Here is a 22,433-nt window from a genome sequence, read left to right as displayed (position 1 = left end):
CTAGTTAGCTGATCATGTTAGACTATGCCATTGACCTTGTGTGTATAGTCTTAGGGTTGAGTCTTGGTTATTTCTAGGAGACTATATGAGTCTATGATGGTCATATCGATGATGTTATGATAGTCTATATGATGACTTAAAGATGATAAAAGGTTACTTCTATGTGCTTCTAGAATTACATGTAATGTGTGCTAAGGTGAAATATTTGGTGTCTAGTCTTTGTTGACTTTTGTCCTTTACTTTATGAAAATATTAATATGAATATGTGATGTCTTGACTTAGGATTATATAGTATATTAGGTTGAATGTATGAAGGACATGTGACCTTAAATGATGTTAAGAGAGTCTTTTATGTGAAACTTTGAACATAGTAGTAAGGTTATGAATGTTGAAGTCGTATGTCATACTGGTATCCTTCAAAGTAAAGGGATGATAGACTTATGGTTAATTGGATGGAACAACATCATATTTAACCTTAGGAAAGTCATCATGAGCTTTTTGTCACTATTGTAAGGTAACCCTAGAAGACCTCATTGGTAGGGTAAATGTAAATAGGTTATGAACTTGATATGGAACCGCTTTTATGTGAATCTTTAGTGTGAATTACTCTATTAGAAAGAAGGCAAAAACCGAGTGAGTATGGTAAGAGAAGTAGTTTTAGTTAAAGAATGAGAGTAGAATACAAATCATGCCCTTCATATTCCTTAACCATCTGCCTACATGGGCTGTGTCTATGTTCTACCATATGCAAGTAGAACACCCTCATTGGAGTAAGTTAGAATTTCGAATTCCATGTCTTGATATCACGGTCTATGTCGTTTATTGTCTTTTTTCATCATATGGAATACCTAGTAGCATTAGAGAAATTGTATGAAGTTTAGGTGGTAGTATGGGATGCTATCTAGACATTGCACAATAGGCTTTGAAGGTGTTAGTTGGAGTTCCTGGGTCTTTTCAAAGACCATTACTTGAATGTCCATATGTGTTGAATGTCTACTAAATGAACAAATGAATATAATGACTTAAGTTAAGAAAGTATGTTATTTGAATAAGTACTTATCTCGAGTATATATAGGTTGTCTAGTTAAGGATTGAAGGGGGCATAGGAATGATCACTTCGTATCTTACGTAGATGAGTCTTTATAATGGCACTAGTTAGGGAAATTGGTTGATTATGTGGACATGATCTAAGCCTTAGGTAGTATTAAGAATTATTTAGGTAATCTTGAAGAGGTTAAACATGGACGTTATCTGCTTGATTTACGTAAGTAGGTCATTTGATAGCCTTTGGAAGGAGAATGTCATATTATATATGTGTTGATGTTTGATGCCTTGTAAGTGTGTATGTGCCTTATTATATGTATTATTGAGGTTCATTTAGGTATGCTTAGGGAAGTTGTATGGGCGGTTTCTCATTATGTTTCTTAAGTGAGTCTTAGGATAGATTTAAGTGAGGAGACTACATGCTAGGAAGTGTTAATATGGAAAATAAAGCACTTCACAGTAACAGTGAAGAACTTCACTGTACAGTGAAATGGGTTCACTATAAAGTCATATTAAAAATGTGATTAATCATTTAAATGTTATTTTATGTGTTTTTAAGTTGTTAAATTGTGTTCTTATGATTAAAACATGATTTTTAAATGATAAGATCCATATTTCTACCGAATGTCCGTTTTCTTAAATTTTATGCATTATGCCATACTTAATATATGTGGTTGTACTAATTCATGCTTTTATCTATCTCTATAGTTGTTGGTAGGTTAGGGGCATTTGGGATGTGAAGACTTGGATAGTAGCATTATTCAAATGAAGTCGAAGTATGCCCTCATTTGATTCGAGGGCACAAATGTCTTTTATTTTTACATTTGATTTATTGTAATAGACTAAGTATTTTCTATATTTTGAAGTACAGACCTTGTCCAATTTGTTCTTGTGTCTTAAGTTTGATGAGAGTGAGACATTATATATTCTACGAATTTATATGAAATAGTTTTTAAAGACTAGGATAGATTTTGTGAATAGTTTTAATTTCACACTACTTTTTTTATGTTTATGTGATGAATTATATGTAAGGGCTTGTACAGGACCTACGAGAGGTCAAGTACGCCGGTTGCAATCCAAGATTGCTGCTAACTTCTAGGGTTTGGTTTTGGGATGTGACAATCTTGGTATCAAAGCATAGGTTATGAAAGTAGTATTCCGAACCAAAAGTCTAATCAACTCAAGTATAGTAGAATCTTGACGATCGGTGTGAGTCGCGACACATCTATGGGCGAGAGGCTATAGGACGACAAATTTTCCCTTCATTTCTACTCATATGTCGTGTCAAAGAGTAAATTTATGAGTACTCTTTTCTTATGGCTTTCCTTGTGTTTCTAGGAAGATGAATACGAGGTATCACACTGGGTAGGAGAGTTGAGGAGAATGCGGTGCAAGAAGAGATTCCTCCTCATGTTGAGCAAGTTCCTCAAGGTGGTCAAGTCCATATTGTGGGTGGAGGTGACGATGTCCCGGAGTTGAGTACTAGGGATATTAGAGAGGCTTTGCTTGCTTAAGCCCGAGCCGTGACTACTGAAGTGAATTTTAGTATTGTGCCTAAGGTGAATTTAGTGGAGAGCACTATGACTTCTAGATTGAGTGACTTTGTGAGGATTAATCCTCCTATATTTCTTGGCTCAAAGGTTGAAAAGGATCCCCAGGAGTTCCTAGATAGAGTGAAATAGAGGGATGTTTAGTGCTATGAGAGTTACCTCTAGTGAGAAGAGAAAGTTGGATTCGTATCAATTGAGGGATGTTTCTCAAATATGGTACATTCAATGTAAGGACATTAGGTTGGAGGAGTCGGGTCCTATTGAGTGGGAAAAATTTAAGGAAGTTTTCTTTGTAAGTATATTCCCCTTGAGAGGAGGGAAGTTATGGTCGAGGAGTTTATCAATCCCAAGAAAGGTAATATTATTGTTGACGGATACTCTTTGAAGTTCTCAATGTTATCTAGATATGACCCTTCCCTTGTGTCAAATCCAAGGGATGAAATGAGTCGTTTTGTGATGGGTAAGGCTGATATAGTGAAGGAGGAATGTCGTACGGCGATGCTATATGATGATATCACCCTAGATAGACTCAATGTGTTTGCACAATCAATTTAAGAGTCTAAACTTAGGAGGATGGCTACAATCTTTAAAAGAAGTGGTGCTAGTGATCAAGGGCAACCTAGGTTTAAGAAGAGGGCCCAAAGTCAAGAAGAAACTAGAAGTTCTAAGGTGAAATTTGACAAAGGAGGTGGTTCTCAAAATGTCGAACCTACATGTGTCAGTTGTGGAAAGAAACAGTATGGTGAGTGTATATTAGGTACCGGGAGTTTCTATGGTTGTGGTAAGGAAGGACACAACATGAGACATTGTCTTAACATTGCTTTTAGAGGAAAAGAGGGTAAGGAAGTTGCTCCTAGTGCTCCAAAAGATGATGCTCCAACAAAGAGGTGTTTCTATGCATTTTGGACTAGAGAGGAGAAGTCGGATGGTAATGATGATGAGGGTAAATCCTTGAATTTCTTTTTAGTGAGATGAGTTTGTTCTAAGTTGGGGAGTATGGTTAGGAGATGAACTAGAATGATATAGAAGCATGTTGAATATGTGTGTGTTTAGGAGTTTTGTTGAAATTGAATTTCGTTAACTTCTTGCATTGTGTATTTCATGAAGCCATAATTATGTTGTAAGATGTGTTTTTATGATTTTACTTTGTATATTATCACGTTTGTATCTTGAATTGCCAAAAAGTTGCATTTTTAAAAAATGTTCTGGAAATCACTGTAGCATTGGAAATGCTCACTGTTAAATTTTTGGAGATTTGACTAATTCATTATTTGGTCTAAATTTATTGTAATGTGGTTAGAACTGATTTTGTGAGTATGATATTTAATATAAAATCAGTTTTCGTTATGTGGAATCAAGTATGTGAGTTTTGTAGTATGATAAGTTATATAATGTTTTCTAGTTTGTTGTTGTGTTGTGAAAGTCTTGACTATGTGAAATTTATGTTTTCTTTTTATTATGTTTTATATGGTATGGTGATGCGATTCTAGTGAAATCTCTATTCACGGATGTTTTTGGAGAGTGGCAAGTGTTATTCGAGGACGAATGTTGTCCAAGTGGGGGAGATAGTAAGACCCCAAAAATTACTTAGGTGAACTAAAGCCTAATATGTTGGTCATGGGGTTCTAAGGTACTAAATAGTTCTATTATGTGTTAAGTAAGTAGTGTCTAAGAATTTAGGTGCATTGGAAGTCAAACGTCAAGGGACGACCAATACGTTCGACGACTAAGTCACCTATGTGACTCATATGTTGTTATACATGTTTATATGTGATTCATGAGGTTACAAGGTACTTAAATGATTTATAATGATTTATATATTTAGTGTGTTGAGTTTTGTGGGGTTTGGAGGTCAAACATCCTAGAACGTCCATGACATTCTAAAGATGTGCCTTGAAATGACCTTGTTTGTCTAAGCATGTTTCGTAGAGTTTTACGTGTTCGTTTTCATTGAAATTCATGCGAGAGGTACTAATCTTTTATAATATAATGTTTGGGTTGGAAATGTGTGGGAAAACATACCCAATGACCATGCAAGGGTCCTTGAGAATTGACCCAAAGTTGGTGTCAAGGCTGCCCAAGAAAACCCAAACCACAGAGGCAGTCGACGCCCAGTGGGTCAATCGACGCCCTGTTGGTGGTGGATCATCTATTGGGAGTTATTAATTGGAGAGGAGAGGCCAAAGACCCACCTCAGTCCCAAACCACGGACTAACAGGATGGTCCATTTGACAAGGTACGGGCCGTCGATGGCTCTTCCTTCTTTGAAATTGTGTTATGCGCAGGTTCGCTGTATGTTGAGGGGTGAACCCCACATACAAATAAGAGTATTGGAGGTTAATTATGGGTCTTTTGGTATTTAAAATGTGTTTATAAGCCAAAAACACTAAGAAGATTTCATTCTTCCAAATCAAAACTCCTAAATCGCTTTAAAAAATTCTTAAGACTCCATTGAAGTCCATAAGTCAAAGAAGAGCTTGGATTATTGAGTTGAGGGGAGATTCTACATAACAGTGAAGAATTTTCATCATTGAGGTATGGATTTTTATCCTTGAAACTCTCTTCATCAAGGAGCCCAATTCTCAAGAAGTTCTCTAATGTTTTCAAAGTTGAATTTTCCAATTTCATGATTCTACCATGGGTTCTTGCATCAATTGTTTCGAAACGTTTATTATGGATTAAAGTTTTATTTTATTAATTATTTTAATATAAATTACCTATCAATATATGAATTGGATGAACCCTAGTTTTTGAGTATGTTATGGGTTACTTGATATTATTGTAATGTTGATGAATTATGGTGTAGATTTCTATGGGCTGTCTAATGATGTAATGATTGTAATTGTGTTGGATTGATGAATATGTCGTAATTTAACTTAGTTTCATGAATATAGATATAATTATGTTGAATTATTGGTTATGACCATGGGTAAGGGCCTTGTGATATAGAATATGGTGATTTTGCATTGGATTGGGTTGTTAAGGATGATGTGGTGGTAAGCTGGCATATTTCCTTTATTGTGATGTTAATTATACTTCAATTATGTTGTGATTGGTATGGTCCACTTATGGTGGCAGTGTTATGTGCTTTACATGCAATTGATGTGCCCTTGTCGGTGTTATTTTAAGTAATGTAATGAACATGGCCTTGTCGACAATCTACATAAAGTAATGTGAATAATTGAATAGTTGATCATGTGAAGATTGACAATATTTATATACATGTGAAGTCATATATGAGTTCTTCTATTAATGCTAGTTAGGTGATCATGTTAGACTATGACTTTCACCATGTGTATATATTCTTAGGGTGTATTGTTAGTTATTTCAACTTGACTATATGAGTTTATGTTATTCATGTTGATTATGTTATTATAGTTTATAGGATGAGTTAAAGATGGTAATAGTTACTTTTATGTGCTTCTAAAATGACATGTAATGTGTGTTAAGGTGAAGTATGTGGTGTCTTGTCTTGGTTGACTTGTGTCCCTTGCCTAATGAATGTATGAATATTAATATGTGATATCTTGACTTAGGATTCTAAAGTCTCTTATTCTTGAATTCATGAATGACATGTTACCTTAAATGATGTTAAAAGAGTCTTTCATGTAAAACCTTGAACCTAGTGGTAAGCTTATGAATGTTGAAGTCCTAAGCCATAATTGTATCCTTCATAGTAAAGGAATGATAGGCTTAAGGTTAATTGGCTGGAACGACATCATATTAACCATAGGAAATTCATCATGAGCTTATTTTCGCCATTGTAAGGTAACCCTAGAAGACCACTTTTGTAAGGTAAATGTAATTGGGTTGAAATTTATATGGAACACCTTTTAAGTGAACCTTAACTGTGAATTATTCTAACAGAAATAAGTCTAGCACCGAGTGAGTATGGTAAGGGAAGTAGTTTTTGTAACAACCTTAAAAATGAATATTCTAAGTTATGCTTAATGTGTCTAGAATGCCTGCGATTAGACCGGGTTCACATGGATTGATGCGCGTACAACCAAACCTATGAAACCTTGCGAAAACAAAGCCAACTAACTTGGGGAGTTAGTTGATATATTAAAGGTTGGGTCCAGCCATGTAGGGATCCCGAATATGAAGATTTACCCGAATTATTCTTTACCAGACTTAAAAATGAGAAATCTTAAGTTTGGAGGGTCCAGGGGTAAAATGGTCTTTTTCCAGGCTAAGGGCAGTATCGTAATAACCCTAATATGTAAGTAATTATTTAATTAATAATGTGTAGGGGCTTTTTTGGGAGAGAGGGCCGAAAATTGGCGTTGGATTGAAGTCTTGCTCCACCGGGGTTCGAACCTAGTTGGAAGCTATGATTTATATTGATTTCATTTCAGTTGGTAAATTAACATAATTAATTAATATTTATTAGCTAATTTAAGAAAAAGGTAATCAGATTTTTTAAAGGGTTGAAAGAGTCCTAGTTTGACTAAGTCCTTACCCAAGCCTAAACCACCTTACACGTTTCACTCTCCCACTTAAATATCTCACCTTCATGATCATTCTCTCTTTTTTTTCACGTTCTATGCGAAGAAAAAGTACTAAAAAGGAAAAATTACTAAAGTTCTTCACACTTGAAGAACCTACATGAAAATATATGAAAAACAAGCTAATCAAAATGTTAGGCAAAAGGGAGGATTATTCCATCAATTTGGTGTTGAAGTTGAGGGGATTTGGACGTGATTTTTGGAAAAGGTTTTGGGCAGCAAGTCAAGGTTTGAACTACATAAAAGGTAGGGTTTTCTTACTATTGGTCCCTTTCCCAAGAGACCCTTAAGATTCAGTTAATTCTAATCCGAAAACTAGGATTGTTTCCCCATTTCATGTCCCTATCACTAGCTCCCATTGAATTCGTAGGTTGGGTATATTTGCTGGTAGATATTAGGCATGTAATTTGTTTTTCTGATGAATATGTTCATGAATGTGTGTTTGGAATCGTATGAATGACAACCTATGTTTTCCGAAAATATGTCTATGTGTGTGCAATTTTAGCCGTGACCTATTTCTCTTGGTTTAAGGCTCGAAAAAATGATATGTTATGGTTGTATTCTTATGTGAACAAACATATGTAAATCGAGATGTTCATATGAAATGTTATATGACTAATTTGAGTGAGAAACTCTTGGCTGAATGAATCCATGAAAATGCACCTAAGACGTTCTAAATTAACGATAAAATACCATAAGAACTAACGTATAACAATGATTAAAAAGATGTTGAAAACTACAAAAAATTCCAGCTACATGTTGATGAGTTTCGGTCAAGTTAAAGTAGCTTAAAATTCAATGAATATTGAATTAAAAATCAGTGAGGTCATTGAGGATTGAATATGTGACCTCACCATGTTAAAATTCAAAATAATAACGTACGTTAAAGGAATTTGTTGTAAGGGGGATTCAAACCCGTAACCTTGTTCGAAAATGTTATTCTAAAAATAAGAAATGAGAGGAGTGGGATTCGAACACACAACCTCTCGGCTAGAATTAAGTAATTAAAAATAAAATAGAGGTTTAGGAGTGTGGGAATAGAACCCATGACCTCTAGGCTGATTGAGGGAATTAAAGAGAAAAATAATGTGAGGTCGGGGGAATTCGATCCTACACTCTCACGGTCAACTTAGAAAAGTCAAGGAAAAAGAAAATAAAAGAAATGAGGCTGTGGGGGATCGATCCCACAACCTCTCGGTCCCAAATGAAAATAAAGGAAAAAGAAAGAATAAAAATAAGGGAATGTGAAAGTTGGCGTTGCGGCTCGATCTCGGGTCTCCAAGTTGAAGTAAGGTTAATTCAAAACTGATTTAAGAGACGAGTGTTATCCAATGGATTTTCGAAACCGCGTTCCCAGTCCCAAACTCCGTATTGATACATAAGTCGTACGTTCATAAATGTTCAAAGTAGTGCTGCCCACATAGATCGAAATCGAGATCTTGGCATACACAAAGGATGCATAAGCCTTGTACCACATAATCTTAGGAATATATGAATATCTTAAACGATCTATGAATGAAGCCTCATGGCTTGTATGTATAGACCCATAAGTCTACCATACGTTTTAATGTAATTGAACTAAGATGTATGCAATTAAATGATGAAACTCTAGGAGGGTTAAGTAAGAGTGTGGAACACAGTAAATGGCTAAGTGCATTGCTATAATATGAAATGAAGATTCACGTAATAAGGGGTGAGTGATTATGAAGAGCAAATGTGCTAAAGTTAATGAATGTGGTGACAACATGATAAGAGGCTAATGTAAAAGATGAGAGCAATCTTAAATTAACCTAAGTAGAAGCCAGTCTCTATGAACACTCTAATGTAAGATTTGAGATTCATATACACTTAATACTAATTATGAGATGAGAAATCATATATTGAGCTATGATGTCCTCATACTAGAAGCCAGCTTCCATGACTTATGAGTTGAATGTAACAGAACTTTATACTGCGCGCCGATAGACTATCTATGAGCGGTGATGCATTCTTTCAGCAAGGCGGAGGTTCACGTAACTCTCATGATATGAGATTTTCTGGCAATCTGGGTATGAGTCACCTTATATCGCATAGTCTTCGAACCTATACTTCCAATATAGGGATCTGGCAGGTTCAATTCCCATTTACGCTAGCATGTTTTGGGTAACTTTTGGCCTATGATTCCACCTCTTTTCGGTGTGGGGGAGACACTAGATTTCATGATGGTCACATTATCTATGTCGGTGAAAGTTGAAGTTCCCCATGAATGAATGAGGCCAGCCTCAAATGATGCACATATTGAAATGAAAAATACCAAAGGTTTTATGATAGGATAATAAAGAGGTGAGCTAGACTTAAGTTATGACACTACGTCATTCTTGATCAATGCACAGTGAACCCGATGAAAGTCTTAAATTACATCCTAGGTATAGCTGCTGTTTAAACTAGCTTATGAATGTATGAAGTGAAGTATGTATGAATGAATGAAGCAGACTCTGTATTTTCTAAAGAAGGCTCCCTAGTTGAGGTCCCATATGTTGATCCTTCATTTTTGGGAAGTCTTGATGTCACGTCCATGATTCCAAAGTTTCATGGCATATGAACGAATGATATGAAAGATGATATGTGCTATATGCAATATGTTATATGCTATGTGTTGTGTGCAATATGATACGTATGATGATACATGTTACTCTCATGCCATGAGTTTCCTAATACAAATTTGGCAGGTCCACTAACTTTCCTAATCTAAATTTTTCAAGTCTACTGACTTGACTTACCATAAATCGTGTTGTTAGGAGAGAACTATTCTTACTCATGCATGTCCTTAGTGTGTACTTGCATATATCCATACTTAGTACAAGTGTGCTAATCCCACACAATATCTACTTTTAGGTGCAGGCATAGGTGGATGTTAGAGCTTATGGTACGACGTTTCAGGTATTCGTAGTGGAGCTTACATCCGAAATTGGTAGGCCTTAATGCTTTAGCTAGTGGAGAATGTTCCAATAGTGTATCATTTTCCATTTTATTTCAGACTTTGTATTGGTGCCGTTTTGGGAAGAATACGTTTAATCCAATTACGAACTGATTCTTTCATTTGATTATATCTATATTATATGGTTGATTTGTGAACAACTATGATGTTAAGTATAATGTATTACGCATGAAATAAGAAAATAAAAAGTTCACATTTTCCGCTAAATTAACCTAGATTAAGTAAGTATGATGTATGTAGGCTTGTCTGTGACCTCTGAGAGGTCAACAACGCCTGTCTTGTCTGGGTCTAGATTTCGGTCATGACAAAGTTGATATCAGAGCATTAGGTTAAATTCCGAGAATAATGAGTTCACATAAACCTTATTGAGTAGTTTCTAAGTCATGGTAGTGAGTGCACTACTATGCTGGATTAGAGACTGCATTATGCGTAGGAAAATTCCCTTCTTCAGATCTTATCGTGCTTTCACTAATGTATTATTTCTTTGTGTTATGAGCCTGTCTAACATCAATCCTTATGCTTTCAAAAAATGAATAGTAGGAGTAACATTGGTCAGAGGAGAATAGGAGCAGCTGCTGCGTACAATCAGGCTCCAGCTGAAAGGAGTAGCTATGCCGATTAACCCTACTGGGTTGACTGATGCGGAGGTGTGGGAATATCTGGCCCAAATGGCAGAGGCCATCAATATGCAGGCACAAGCCATACTCACTAGGTCAACCGACAGAACGTTCAGAGGTAGAACCCACCTGTTCGTCGCATTGCTAAAAAGATGAGAGACTTCACGAGGATGAATCCTTCTATTTTAACTAGGTCTAAGACTTTGGAGGATCCCTAGGATTTTGTGGATGAGGTGCATAAGATTTAGGTGACTCTGGGGCAGTACACCATTTTAGGCCTATGGCCACACTAAATCTGAGTAACGCTTGAAAAGTGTTGCCTAAAAATTTTTTGGGAACACTTGTAAAATGTAGCCTAAATTTTTATGTTCTGGCAACAATAATATTGGCAACACTTGTAAAGTGTACCCTTTAATTGTATAGGTTACACTTTCAAAGTGTTGTCATAATATGAAATTAATGGCAACAATTATTTATATATATGGCCACACTTTTAAAGGGTCCTATTTTTATAATTGTAAATACAACACATTAGAAGTGTGGCCTAAAAAAAATTTCACCAAAATATTATATTCCCTCCAACATTTCAAGTCTCCCTCCCATTTTTATTGGCCAAAAAAATAATTGTTAATATATTAGGAAAAATAAAATTGGGGCTTAGAGAGGAAGCTGAGAACATACGCACGATTCTAGTCTCCCTCCCATTTCTAGTCTCCCTCCCATTTCAAATGTTGTCATACTTACGCTCAAGAACATACGCACGATTTATTTTCTCAAGAACTTCAAATCGACTGAATGAGCTGAAAATCGAAGAGAGGAAGCTGAAAATCGGAGGAGCTGAAGAGAGGAAGCTGAAGACTGAAGCAGAGTTGAAAATCGGAGGAGCTGAACTGATTCTACTCTCCAAAATCGGATGAGCTGAAAATCAGAGGAGCTGAGCTGAGCAGATGTTGACCAACTGATTCTACACTCCAATCTTTGCTAGTGTATGACGGTTTTTTCCCCAAATACGAAAATACGATTTCCTTTACAGTTTTCCGTCAAAATTGTTTACAGACTCCTTGTGGAAGATCGAAGAGCTGAAGAAAGTGATTTTTGTCACATATTTTTTGTTGATGAGTTGCTCTTTTCATCACAGATTCTTTGTTAACGAGCTGTTCCGTGGGATTTCACAAATGAAGAAAATGTTTCACACATTAACACGCCTCACGTCTTGGGTTGTTGCAACAGTGTTTGTAAGTTGTACTTCTACATTCCAAGTCTGCATAATCTGGTCATTTTCAATGCATGACTGTGCTACATGTGTGTGACTTTGTTTACCAATTCTCTGAGCGAATGCATATGACAACAATCTATGTTCCGAGATTATCAACAACTTGAATATCCCGGCTAACCACACTGCAACTAGCTGTTGCCTGCAATCACATATCTGCATATTGTCTGTTTTAATGTCACTGTTTTTTTTGTCTTCCTGAGTTCATAGTTGTGCTCGCCTTAAGCTTGGTTTGTTCCTTTGTTAACCACATTGATTATGTCTTGTATCTATTTGCGTGTAAAATGTTTCTTTTTTCGACTACATGCCTTGAAGTGTTAGAAGTCATTTTGTTGTTTCTCTATTGCATTTTCTAGTGTACATTAGAAACTTTAGTTGAATATTTCTTAGTTGTTTTGGGATCACCTCGTAGTATGATTTTGCTAAACTTTCTTTGTATTTTGAGTTGCACTATATAGAAAATGAATCATATGCCTTAGAGATAGACGATATAGGATATATTTTTCAAGTCTAGAAGGGGTAGAGAGGGAGTGATACGCTCAAACTTACATCTATGTGAAAGTGTAAAATCCAAAAGTTCGCTTGATTAATCAACAAAAATCACCAACACTCAATGATAAAAGTCTCAAGATAACCTAATAATATTACAGAGTCTAACTAATAATCTTGCGTCTAACAATGCGGAGTCTAACCTCAAAAACGAGGTTTTTCGACGGATCGTCGTGGCCACAACGGACCGTCGAGGACTTCGTCATCCCACACTTCTCTCTCATCATTACCCTCGACGGCAAGTATGAAGGATCGTCACAGACACGACGGTCCGTTGAGGGTCTTCGTTCCAAAACACATAAACTCTTGGAATATGGGTACTGGGTTAACTTCTCTGAACTTCATGACGAACCTGCAGGACGGACCGTCATAGACTCGACGGACCGTCGTGGACTCCGTAACCCCACACTTAGACTTCCCCTTCTTCCTTCAGTAGCTGCACTACGCTGCCACCTACGGACCGTCACAGACACGACGGTCCGTCGAGGGTCTTCGTTCCAAAACACTTAAACTCTTCGAATATGGGTACTGGGATTACTTCTCTGAACCTCATGACGAACCTGCAGGACGGACCGTCACACACTCGACGGACCGTCTTGGTCTCCGTAACCCCGCACTTAGTCAGACTTCCCCATCTTCCTTCAGCAGCTGCTCTACGCTGCCACCTACGGACCGTCACAATCACGACGGACCGTCACAAGCTCCGTAACCCCACACTTAGTGAGACTTCCCAATCTTGTTTCATATGTTATCAATTTTTTCTTTTTGGTCATGTAGTTCTTCGAATTTGAATCCGTCATGCTACTTCTTTCACTTAAACAATCTTATTATTTTGTAGGTTTACTTACTATTTGGAAACAAATTGAAGAGATTTAAACAAAGCAAAAACAATGAATCAACCAACAATGCTAAAGAAAAAGGGTTTGAAAACAAAGCTCAAAGTCCATTGAAGAATCTGGATGTTGATATTCAATACCGATCAAGTGCTGAATTGGCCAACAAATTCAAGATTAAGATAGAACAACTTGCAAATTAACGCAATGATAAAGCTAAGAAAAAGCAGGCACCAATATCACATAAAAGAAAGAATTCTGAGAATTTCATTCCACAGCAAGGAAAGAGTTAATTGCTAGGGCACAAATCAGTCATTCAATCGTCTTCAAGGGAAGAGCTTAGAACCTCACGTATTATTGCAGGGAAAGGGCAAACTAAACAGAGGTTATTTCAATTTGAAGAGTCCATTCAAGATAATGGAACTAAGCTTCCTATGAATAATTCTAGGTTCCATACGTCATTCAATAAAGATGTTACAGCTTCAGCACATGCGACTGTAACAACACTAGGTAATGGAGAGGCACGACATGATATTCTTGATCTACCGAATTGCAAACAGGTAAAGAGGAAGCCGGTCATTCCAGCTAGTACTCTTGATCAGTTTCTTAAAGATCAAGGGATACACAAAGATGATGAAACAAAACGTGACAACAACACAACTAGTGATGTCGAATTTATGCATACTTTTATTATTAATGAACATAACAAAGGATTGGATGATCGTGTGGAACAAGAAGAGGAAATTGACATTGATTGTAGTACAAAAGGTATGTTTTAAACCTTGTAAGATTTAGAACTCATTATAAATGAAATATCTTATTTCATGTCTGTTACATCAATCTAGAAGTGTCGAAGCCAAAAAAAGTTCGAGGACATACAACATGTAAGGATATTCATGCAAGATATTTGGAAGAAAGAAAGGAGGTGACATTTGATAAAGGACAAGCGGTGGGACCAACTAATAAGATAGTGTCACAATTAAGCAACTTCATAGGAACAATTGCAAGGAATCCTAGATTCATCAGCTTGATGTACACTAGTTGGCATGTGGTGCCAAATGATACTAAAAAGCGCATGTGGGAATACGTCTATGTAAAAACAACCACTCTTGAGAATTCATATTTTTTTTACTTACTTAAACTAAATATATTTTATTTTGCATAGTCCAAATTTCTACTTCCAGTAGAAGGAAAGAAGTGGGTGATGACTGGTCTTCGTGATGCTTGGAGGCAACACAAGCAAAATATTAAAAAGATTTTTTTTTGATAAAAACAGTACCCTTGAGGATATGCTAGCAAAATGTCCTGATGGCAGTCCACATAATCAATTCCGCCAGTTGATCGAGTATTGGAAACACCCTACTGTTCAAGTAAGGTTAAAATGGTGCATTTCCACTCATCGACTAATTCTGTGTCATATCTATTCTTTTTATACATATAAATTCAATTATCTCTTTGTTTTTAACAATAGGCTATATGCGAGATGAATTCTCAAAACAGGGAAAAACAAAAGTTGAGGCATCGAATGGGACCTATGAATTTTGCTAGAGTACGCGTCGCATTGGTAATACTTAGCTGACATTTCATACAAAATTTGATTTTCATTTTTTTGTACTTTATAAGAACTTACTGATTTTTTAAAATTTCTTTTGATATAATCTGTAGCGTGCAGCCAAAGACAACAACGAAGAACCATCAAAGCCTGAAATATTTATTGCAACTCGTACCAAGACGGGAAAGGAAATCCAGGCTGATAATCAAGTTGCAATAGTAAGTTTTCCAAAAAGTATTATTAGTGAACTTTATTCAGACTTAACATTTATATTGTGGGGGGTTTGACTACATTAAATTTTAATCACGTGTGCCTTCTTCTTCTTCTTCTTCTTCTTTTGCAAGTTCGAGGAGATATCAATTATTTGTCGACATTGTTTAATTATTTTTTACGAAAAGTTTTCATCATGTTTTAATGCTTGATCGCTATCATAGGATTGGAAATGAAATAGTACTTACAATTCACTATGGGTGCCAATTTTATTCAATAGGCGGAATTTGAAAATCGCCAAAATTTTGGGGAAACAGCTGGTGGTGCATTTAGCGCAGTGTTTGGAAAGGAGCAGCCTGGTCGAGTTAGGTGCTATGGTAGTTCAGTGACAACAAGTTATTTGAAGAAAGATGAGGAAATTAACAATCTAAAACAAAAGCATGCCGATGAAATCACTTCTCTAAAGGAAGAATTGAGAGAAGAAATGCGACATTTATTCACTCAATTGCTGCAAAACAGCCCTGGATTGAATTTTCAAGATATACCAGGGTGTGTTGGATCTAACCTTTCTTCACCTATTGATGCAAGTAGTGCACAAGCTGTAAGAGGCACAAATCTTCCATTTTCTTCGGGGTCAGCTCAAGATTCGGTTCTTCAAAAGGTATTTTGTATTTCAAATTCTCTGTTAATAGTGTCAATATTGTTTTTCTTCTAGTTTAGTTGGTGTTCTTGGTAATGAAATTCAAAACTTATTTTTACTTTTCTAAGTTTAGTCCACCAATTTATAACTGTTAAGAATGTTTTTCTTTTTGGTTTAAATATTCGAATCGTTAGTTGAATAACTGTTCTTTTAGTATTGTGCAATTGAGGATTCTGTGGCTAACACATTATGTTTTATGGCAAATGCCAATGATGTTCAGTTAAAAAATGATGACACTATTTTCTACCTTTAGCTTGTGAATCCAGCTCATTTTAAAGGATATTGTCGCTGGTCTTTTAATGGTCTGTCTGCACATTTATGAAGCTATTGATATTTTATTAATATTGGTGTCTGTTAGCTAGGTGGTTGTGGCTGTTAGTATTAATGTGCTGCAGCCTGTGATTAAAATGTCTACATGCTAGACAATTATAATACTTTTGTTATTAGTATATAGTTTAATGGTTTGCAAACCTTTACCTTTGTAGGGTAGAGAAACCATCTAGAGCTTGACCATTAATAGCAGATCTTGTGGGTAGATTTATTATGTTTGATAGCTTCTTAATGGTTACTTGTTTAAACTACATACAAGGAAGAGAAAATTGGAGAGGAAAATCTGCAGGGGATTTTCTTGCAGCCTGGTCCTCTATTTTTTGTTCAGTGTCTGTTAAATCTTTACCTTGTTCAAGATTTTGTTTGTGTCTTTTTATAGCATTCCTTCTCTTCTTACTAAACATTTCTCTTGTCTGTATTTTTTGTTTGCGTCTTTTTTGTTCACTGTCTGATGATGAACCTTGCCCTAGAGATTACTTAAACTCTTGGAATATGGGTACTGGGATTACTGGGATTTCTTCTATGAACTTCATGATGAACCTGCAGGACGGACCGTCATAGACTCGACGGACCATCGTGGACTCCATAACCCCACACTTCGACTTCCCGATCTTCCTTCAGCAGCTGCACTACGCTGCCACCTACGGACCGTCACAGACACGACGGTCCGTCGAGGGTCTTCGTTCCAAAACACTTAAACTCTTGGAATATCGGTACTGGGATTACTTCTCTGAACTTCATGACAAACTGCAGGAGGGACCGTCACAGTCACGACGGACCGTCGTGGACTCCGTATCCCCACACTTAGTCAGACTTCCCCATCTTCCTTCAGCAACTGCACTATGCTGCAGTTCTTTTAAAATATCATGTCATGTTGTTATATATTGATTTTTGTGGACACTTCTAAACTATGTTATGAACCTTGTTTCCAGTGGTCATCACTTGTTTGTTTGAACTACTTGTGTGTAATTTTTACATTGAAGTTTACAACAGAAGACTTCACAAATTAAACTTTTGAAGTTTAATTTTTGAGATCCAACAACAGAAGACTGCACAAATTTTGTAGTCCTTATAATGTGTAATTTTTACATTGAAATTGTATTTAGATTTTGATTGGTTGTCTTACAGTGAATTCTATCTGATTATGCACTTCCATAATTAATTCACAAACATATAATTTTATTTTAAATGTGCAGGGAAATGCAGGTAATTGAATTTGAATTTGACCAGAAGTAAACTAGATCCATTGTGGAAAAAGATGAAGAAATTTTTGTATTGTTTTCATATACGTTTGAATGACACTTTTGGGTTTTTGGAACTTGTTGATATTAGAGATCTTTAAGCAATCACTTTCTATGTTTTGGTTGTACGTGGAATATTTCTCGAAGTTTATTTCAAATATTTAGCTTCAATTTAATGATTAATTAGTTCATTTTGTGTTTTAGGTCACTTGTATGTACGTAAATATAATATATATATTAATGCTACATGTAGGCTTATAAATGTTGAAGTTACACTTTGTAAGTGTTGCTTTAGGTAGATATAAAGTTACACTTTGTAAGTATTGCTCTAGATGATATATAAATTCAACACTTTATAAGTGTTGCTATAGATGAAATATAAAGTAAATTTATAAGTGTTGCTATAGCTGACATATAAAGTAACACCTTATAAGTGTTGTAATAGATGAGATATAAAGTTACACTTTATAAATGTTGCAATAGATTACCAATAAAAGGTAACCCTTTTTAAGTGTGACCAATAAATCTGAAAAGGCAACGCTTTTAAGTGTAGTCTAACAAAAAATAGGTGTTTCTAATGCACCTCTTCAAAGCGTGCCCTTTTACCTATTTGGCTACGCTTTATAAGTGTTGCCAAAGATGGCAACATTTAAAAAGTGTTGCCTAATGTCAAAGGTTACGCTTCTTTTGGGCAGCCCCTAAAAAGTGTTGCTGAATGTCCAAGAGTGTAGCCTTTTATCAAAGTTCACACTTTTTGCTAGTTTAGGCTACACATACGTGGTGTTGTTGTAGGCCAAAAATGGTGTAGTGGGGGCCACAGATACTGAGAAAGCAGAGTTGGCTTCCTATCATCTTAAAGATGTTGCACAGACTTGGTGCAAGATGTGGCAGGATAGACGAGCTTTGGGTGGAGTTCCAGTAATTTGGGAGCTGTTTAAGACAACTTTCCTGGAGAGATTCTTAACCAGGGAGATGAGGGAGGCCAAGGTTGGGAGTTTATCAACCTTAACTAGGGATCTATGACAGTCAGGGAGTATTCCCTGAACTTTGTTAAACTATCCAGGTATGCTACTTCTCTTGTATCTAACTGCACGGATGAGATGAGCAGGTTCCTCGTAGGGATCACCAAAGATTTGGAGGAGAAGTGTCGATCTGCAATGCTCCACAATAACATGGACCTCTCCAAGTCGATGGTGCAGGTCCAGCATGTGGAGACATCCGGATGAAGAGAGGTGTCCGTGATGCTAGGAGGCCTAAGCCTCATGATTAAGCAGTTCCTATCAATGGGGGCAACAGGAATAACGTTGGCCTCCGTAAGCAGCGCAGATTTAAAAAGGGGCAACAGAGTTCACGGAACTCTAACTTTAAGAGGAGTACAACACCTATAGGACGCAGACCTGAGCCCAAGAAGGGCAATGGAGGTGAGATGCAGCGTACCTGAAAGAACTGTGCTAAGTGTGGCCGTGCTCACAATGGATAGTGTAGATAGGGAACTAATGCCTGCTTCGGTTGCGATAATAGCGGGCACATGTTTAAGTACTACCCACAGAAAAGAGGTAAGGCTGGAGGTAATGCTCAACGTAGGTCTAATCCACAGGATGCAGAATCATACTAGCCTCATAAGAGGAACCGGTTCTACGCCTTTAAGGGCAAGGAGGAGCAGGAGAAGTCAACCGATGTGGTCACATGTATGCTGCAAGTATTCTAAACTTCTATTTATGCTTTACTTGATCCATGGTCTACTCTTTCCTTTGTAATTCCTTCTCTTTCTTTCACTTTTGAGATATTTCCTGAAGTTCTAAATGATCCTATTGTGGTTAGTACACCTTTATGATAAAATGTACCAACTAATAGAGTATTTAAGAATTGCCCAATAGTGTTATGTGGTAAGACTATATGTGAAGACTTGGTTGAATTACCCATGCATGATTTTGATATTATTCTTGGCATGGACTGGCTTCATAATTGTTATGCTTGTATAAATTGTCGTAGTAGGGTTGTGAGATTTTGTTTCGCTAATGAAGAATATCTAGTCTGGTTGGGGTACAACTCGAGTCGTCCAAATCCCTTGATTAGCAATCGTAAGGCCAATAAAATGATGTCCATGGGGTTATTATGTCATCTTATGAGTATTAATGATTTAGATCATGACATTCCTTCCATTGTCTCAGTGCCTGTAGTTAAAGAGTTCCAAGAGGTATTGCCTGCTGATTTACCAAGAGTTGCTCCCCTTCGAGAGATTCACTTTGATATCGATATAGATCCCGATACAAAACAAATTTCAATTCCACTTTATTGAATGGCTCCAGCTGAAATCAAAGATTTGAAGCATCAGTTAAAAGATCTCAAGGATAAGGGTTTCATTCACCCGAGCATATCCCTTTGGGGCACTCCAATGTTGTTTGTGAAACAGAAAGATGGAATACTCAGGATGTGTATCGATTATCGGTACCTCAACAAAGTCACTATCAAGAATAAGTATCCACTTCCCAGAATAGATCACTTGTTCGACCAACTCCAAGGTTCTAGTTTCTTCTCGAATATTGATCTTCGTTTAGGGTACCATCAGCTTAGGGTTAGGGATTGAGATATCCCAAAGACAGTCTTTCGTACCCGTTATGGTAAATATGAGTTCCTAGTTATGTCATTTTGTCTCATCAATGCACCTACTGCATTTATGGATCTCATGAACAGGGTATTCCATGAATACCTTGATTCTCTCATCATAGTATTCATTGATGACATTCCCATCCACTCTAAGACCATGGAAGAGCATGAACAACACTTGAGACTAACCTAAGTTACTTGGACAACATAAGTTGTATGCCAAATTCAGCAAGTGTGAATTCTTGCTAAGATCAGTGACCTTCCTGGGTCATGTTGTGTCCGATCATGGTGTAGAGGTGGACCCCAGGAAGATTGAGGCTGTAAAGAACTGGCCAAAACGTCTTACTCCCACAGATATCTGTAGCTTCTTCAGATTGGATGGTTACTACTGTAGGTTCGTGGAGGGTTTTTCTTCCATTGCTGCCCCACTGACAGCTTTGACTAAGAAAAAGGCCAGGTTTGAATGGATGGAGGCTTCTGAGAAATGTTTCTAGGAAGTCAAGGACATACTCACTTCAGCCTCGGTGCTTACTTTACCTAAGTTTGGTGAGAATTACACTATTTATTGTGATGCATCTAGGGTTGGTTTGGGTTATGTTCTTATGCAGGGTGGTAAGGTGATAGCTTATGCGTCAAGACAACTCAAGGTTCTTGTGAAGAATTATCCAACCCATGAACTACAGTTGGCAGCTGTGGTGTTTGCACTGAAGTTATGGAGGCACTACTTGTATGGGGTGCATGTGGTTGTGTTCACAGACCACAAGAATCTCCAATACGTGTTCACATAGAGAGAGTTGAATCTACGTCAACGGATATGGTTGGAGCTATTTATGGACTATTACATGAATATCCACTACCATCCACGTAAGGTTAATATTATAGCTGATGCTTTGAGCAGGATGAGCATGGGAAGTATTGCCCACGTTATGGATGAGAAGAAAGAGTTCATGAAAAATGTACACAGACTGGCCAGATTGTGTGTGCGGTTAGTTGACTCTATTAGTGGGGTTGTTTCAGTTCATCCTAGTTTTAAATCGCCCTTAGTAGTTGAAGTCAATAAGGCTAAGCATCTCGATCCTTCGATAACAGAGCTAAATGATTCAGTGTTAGTTAAGATGAATAAGTTTTTTGCTTTCGGAGGTGATGACATACTAAGGTACAAGGATTGGCTTTGTGTACTAGATGTGGATGATTTCTGGACCAGGATCATTGTGGAGGTCCATGGTTGCAGCTATTATATACATCCATTTTCCACCTAGATGTATCATTATCTGAAGAAGATCTATTGGTGGGATGGCATGAAGAACGACATTGCAGAATATGTGGCCAAGTTTCCTAATTGTCAACAGGTTAAGGCAGAACATCTTAAGCCTGGCGGTTTTAGTCAAATTATTAAGGTTTAGACATGGAAGTGGGAGTCCATTAATATGTATTTCATGGTTGGTCTTCCGAGACTAGGATACAACATGACTCCATATGTGTTATCGTGGATAGGATGACTAAGTCTGCCTACTTATCCTAGTGAAGTCTACTCATAGAGCCGAGGATTATGCGACACTCTACATTGATGAGATTGTGAGATGACATGGGATTCCTTTACCTATCATTTCAGATAGAGAAGCTCAGTTCACTTCACATTTCTGGAGATCCTTCGAGAAAAGCTTTGGCACGCAGGTGAAGCTTAGTACTGCTTTTCATCCTCATATTGATGTGTAGGTTGAGCGCACCATTCCGACATTGGAGGACATGTTGAGGGCATTTGTGATTGACTTTAGGGGTAGTTACGACAACCATCTGCCGTTTATAGAGTTCTCTTATAAAAACATCCATCACACCAGCATTGGGATGGCACCGTTTGAGGCACTGTATGGTAGGAGATGTAGGTCTCCAGTTGGGTGGTTCGAGCTTTGAGAGTCATCCATCTTGGGTTCAGAGATTATTCATGCGGCCTTAGAGAAGGTCAGGGTGATTAGGGATAGGTTGGATACTGCTTACAGTTGGCAGAAGTCTTATGCAGACAATAGAAAACGGCCTTTATAGTTTGATGTTGTTGACAAGGTCTATTCGAAGATATCACCTATGAAGGGGGCAATGAGTTTTGCTATGAAGGGGAATTGAGGCAGAGGTATGTTGGGACATATGAGATCCTACAGCGTGTGGGTGAGGTGGCCTATGAGTTGGCATTGCCTGCAAAGCTAGCTTTTGTTCGTCCAGTCTTTCATGTCTCTATGTTAAAGAAGTGACTAGGTGATCCAGCATCAATTCTACCTGTTGAATGTTTGGGGGTCGAGGAAGACTTTTCCTATGAGGAAGTACCTGTTGAGATTCTAGACAGACAGATTAGGAGACTAAGGACTAGGAGGTTTCCACAGTAAAGGTATTGTGGAGGAAATTTCTTGTTGAGGGTGCTACGTGAGAGGCCGGGGACGATATGAGATCCCG

General features: G+C 37.2%; 1 protein-coding gene across 1 annotated transcript; it reads left to right on the top strand.

Moving 5' to 3' along the window:
• The first annotated feature begins 14,834 nt into the window (after positions 1-14,834).
• On the top strand, positions 14,835-19,683 carry LOC114077192. Its single transcript, XM_027916872.1, has 7 exons — positions 14,835-14,915; positions 15,017-15,121; positions 15,394-15,774; positions 18,177-18,316; positions 18,448-18,588; positions 18,681-18,805; positions 19,556-19,683. Exons 1-7 carry the CDS (start codon positions 14,835-14,837, stop codon positions 19,681-19,683), a joined length of 1,101 nt encoding a protein of 366 aa, XP_027772673.1.
• Positions 19,684-22,433: the final 2,750 nt, after the last annotated feature.

Source organism: Solanum pennellii, chromosome 5 (genome assembly GCF_001406875.1).
Source record: "Solanum pennellii chromosome 5, SPENNV200".
Classification (NCBI taxonomy): domain Eukaryota; kingdom Viridiplantae; phylum Streptophyta; class Magnoliopsida; order Solanales; family Solanaceae; genus Solanum; species Solanum pennellii.
Note: the sequence above shows the minus strand (reverse complement) of the source record. Positions and strands in the feature narration are given on the sequence as shown.

What these genes read in the sequence shown, in the direction of transcription:
- LOC114077192 (XM_027916872.1), top strand. Translation starts at nt 14,835, where the DNA reads ATGAATTCTCAAAACAGGGAAAAACAAAAGTTGAGGCATCGAATGGGA. An exon ending in GTTCCAGTAATTTGGGAGCT is followed by an intron (nt 18,317 to 18,447) that starts GTTTAAGACAAC and finishes TAAACTATCCAG; the next exon opens with GTATGCTACTTCTCTTGTAT. An exon ending in AAGTCGATGGTGCAGGTCCA is followed by an intron (nt 18,589 to 18,680) that starts GCATGTGGAGAC and finishes TGGGGGCAACAG; the next exon opens with GAATAACGTTGGCCTCCGTA.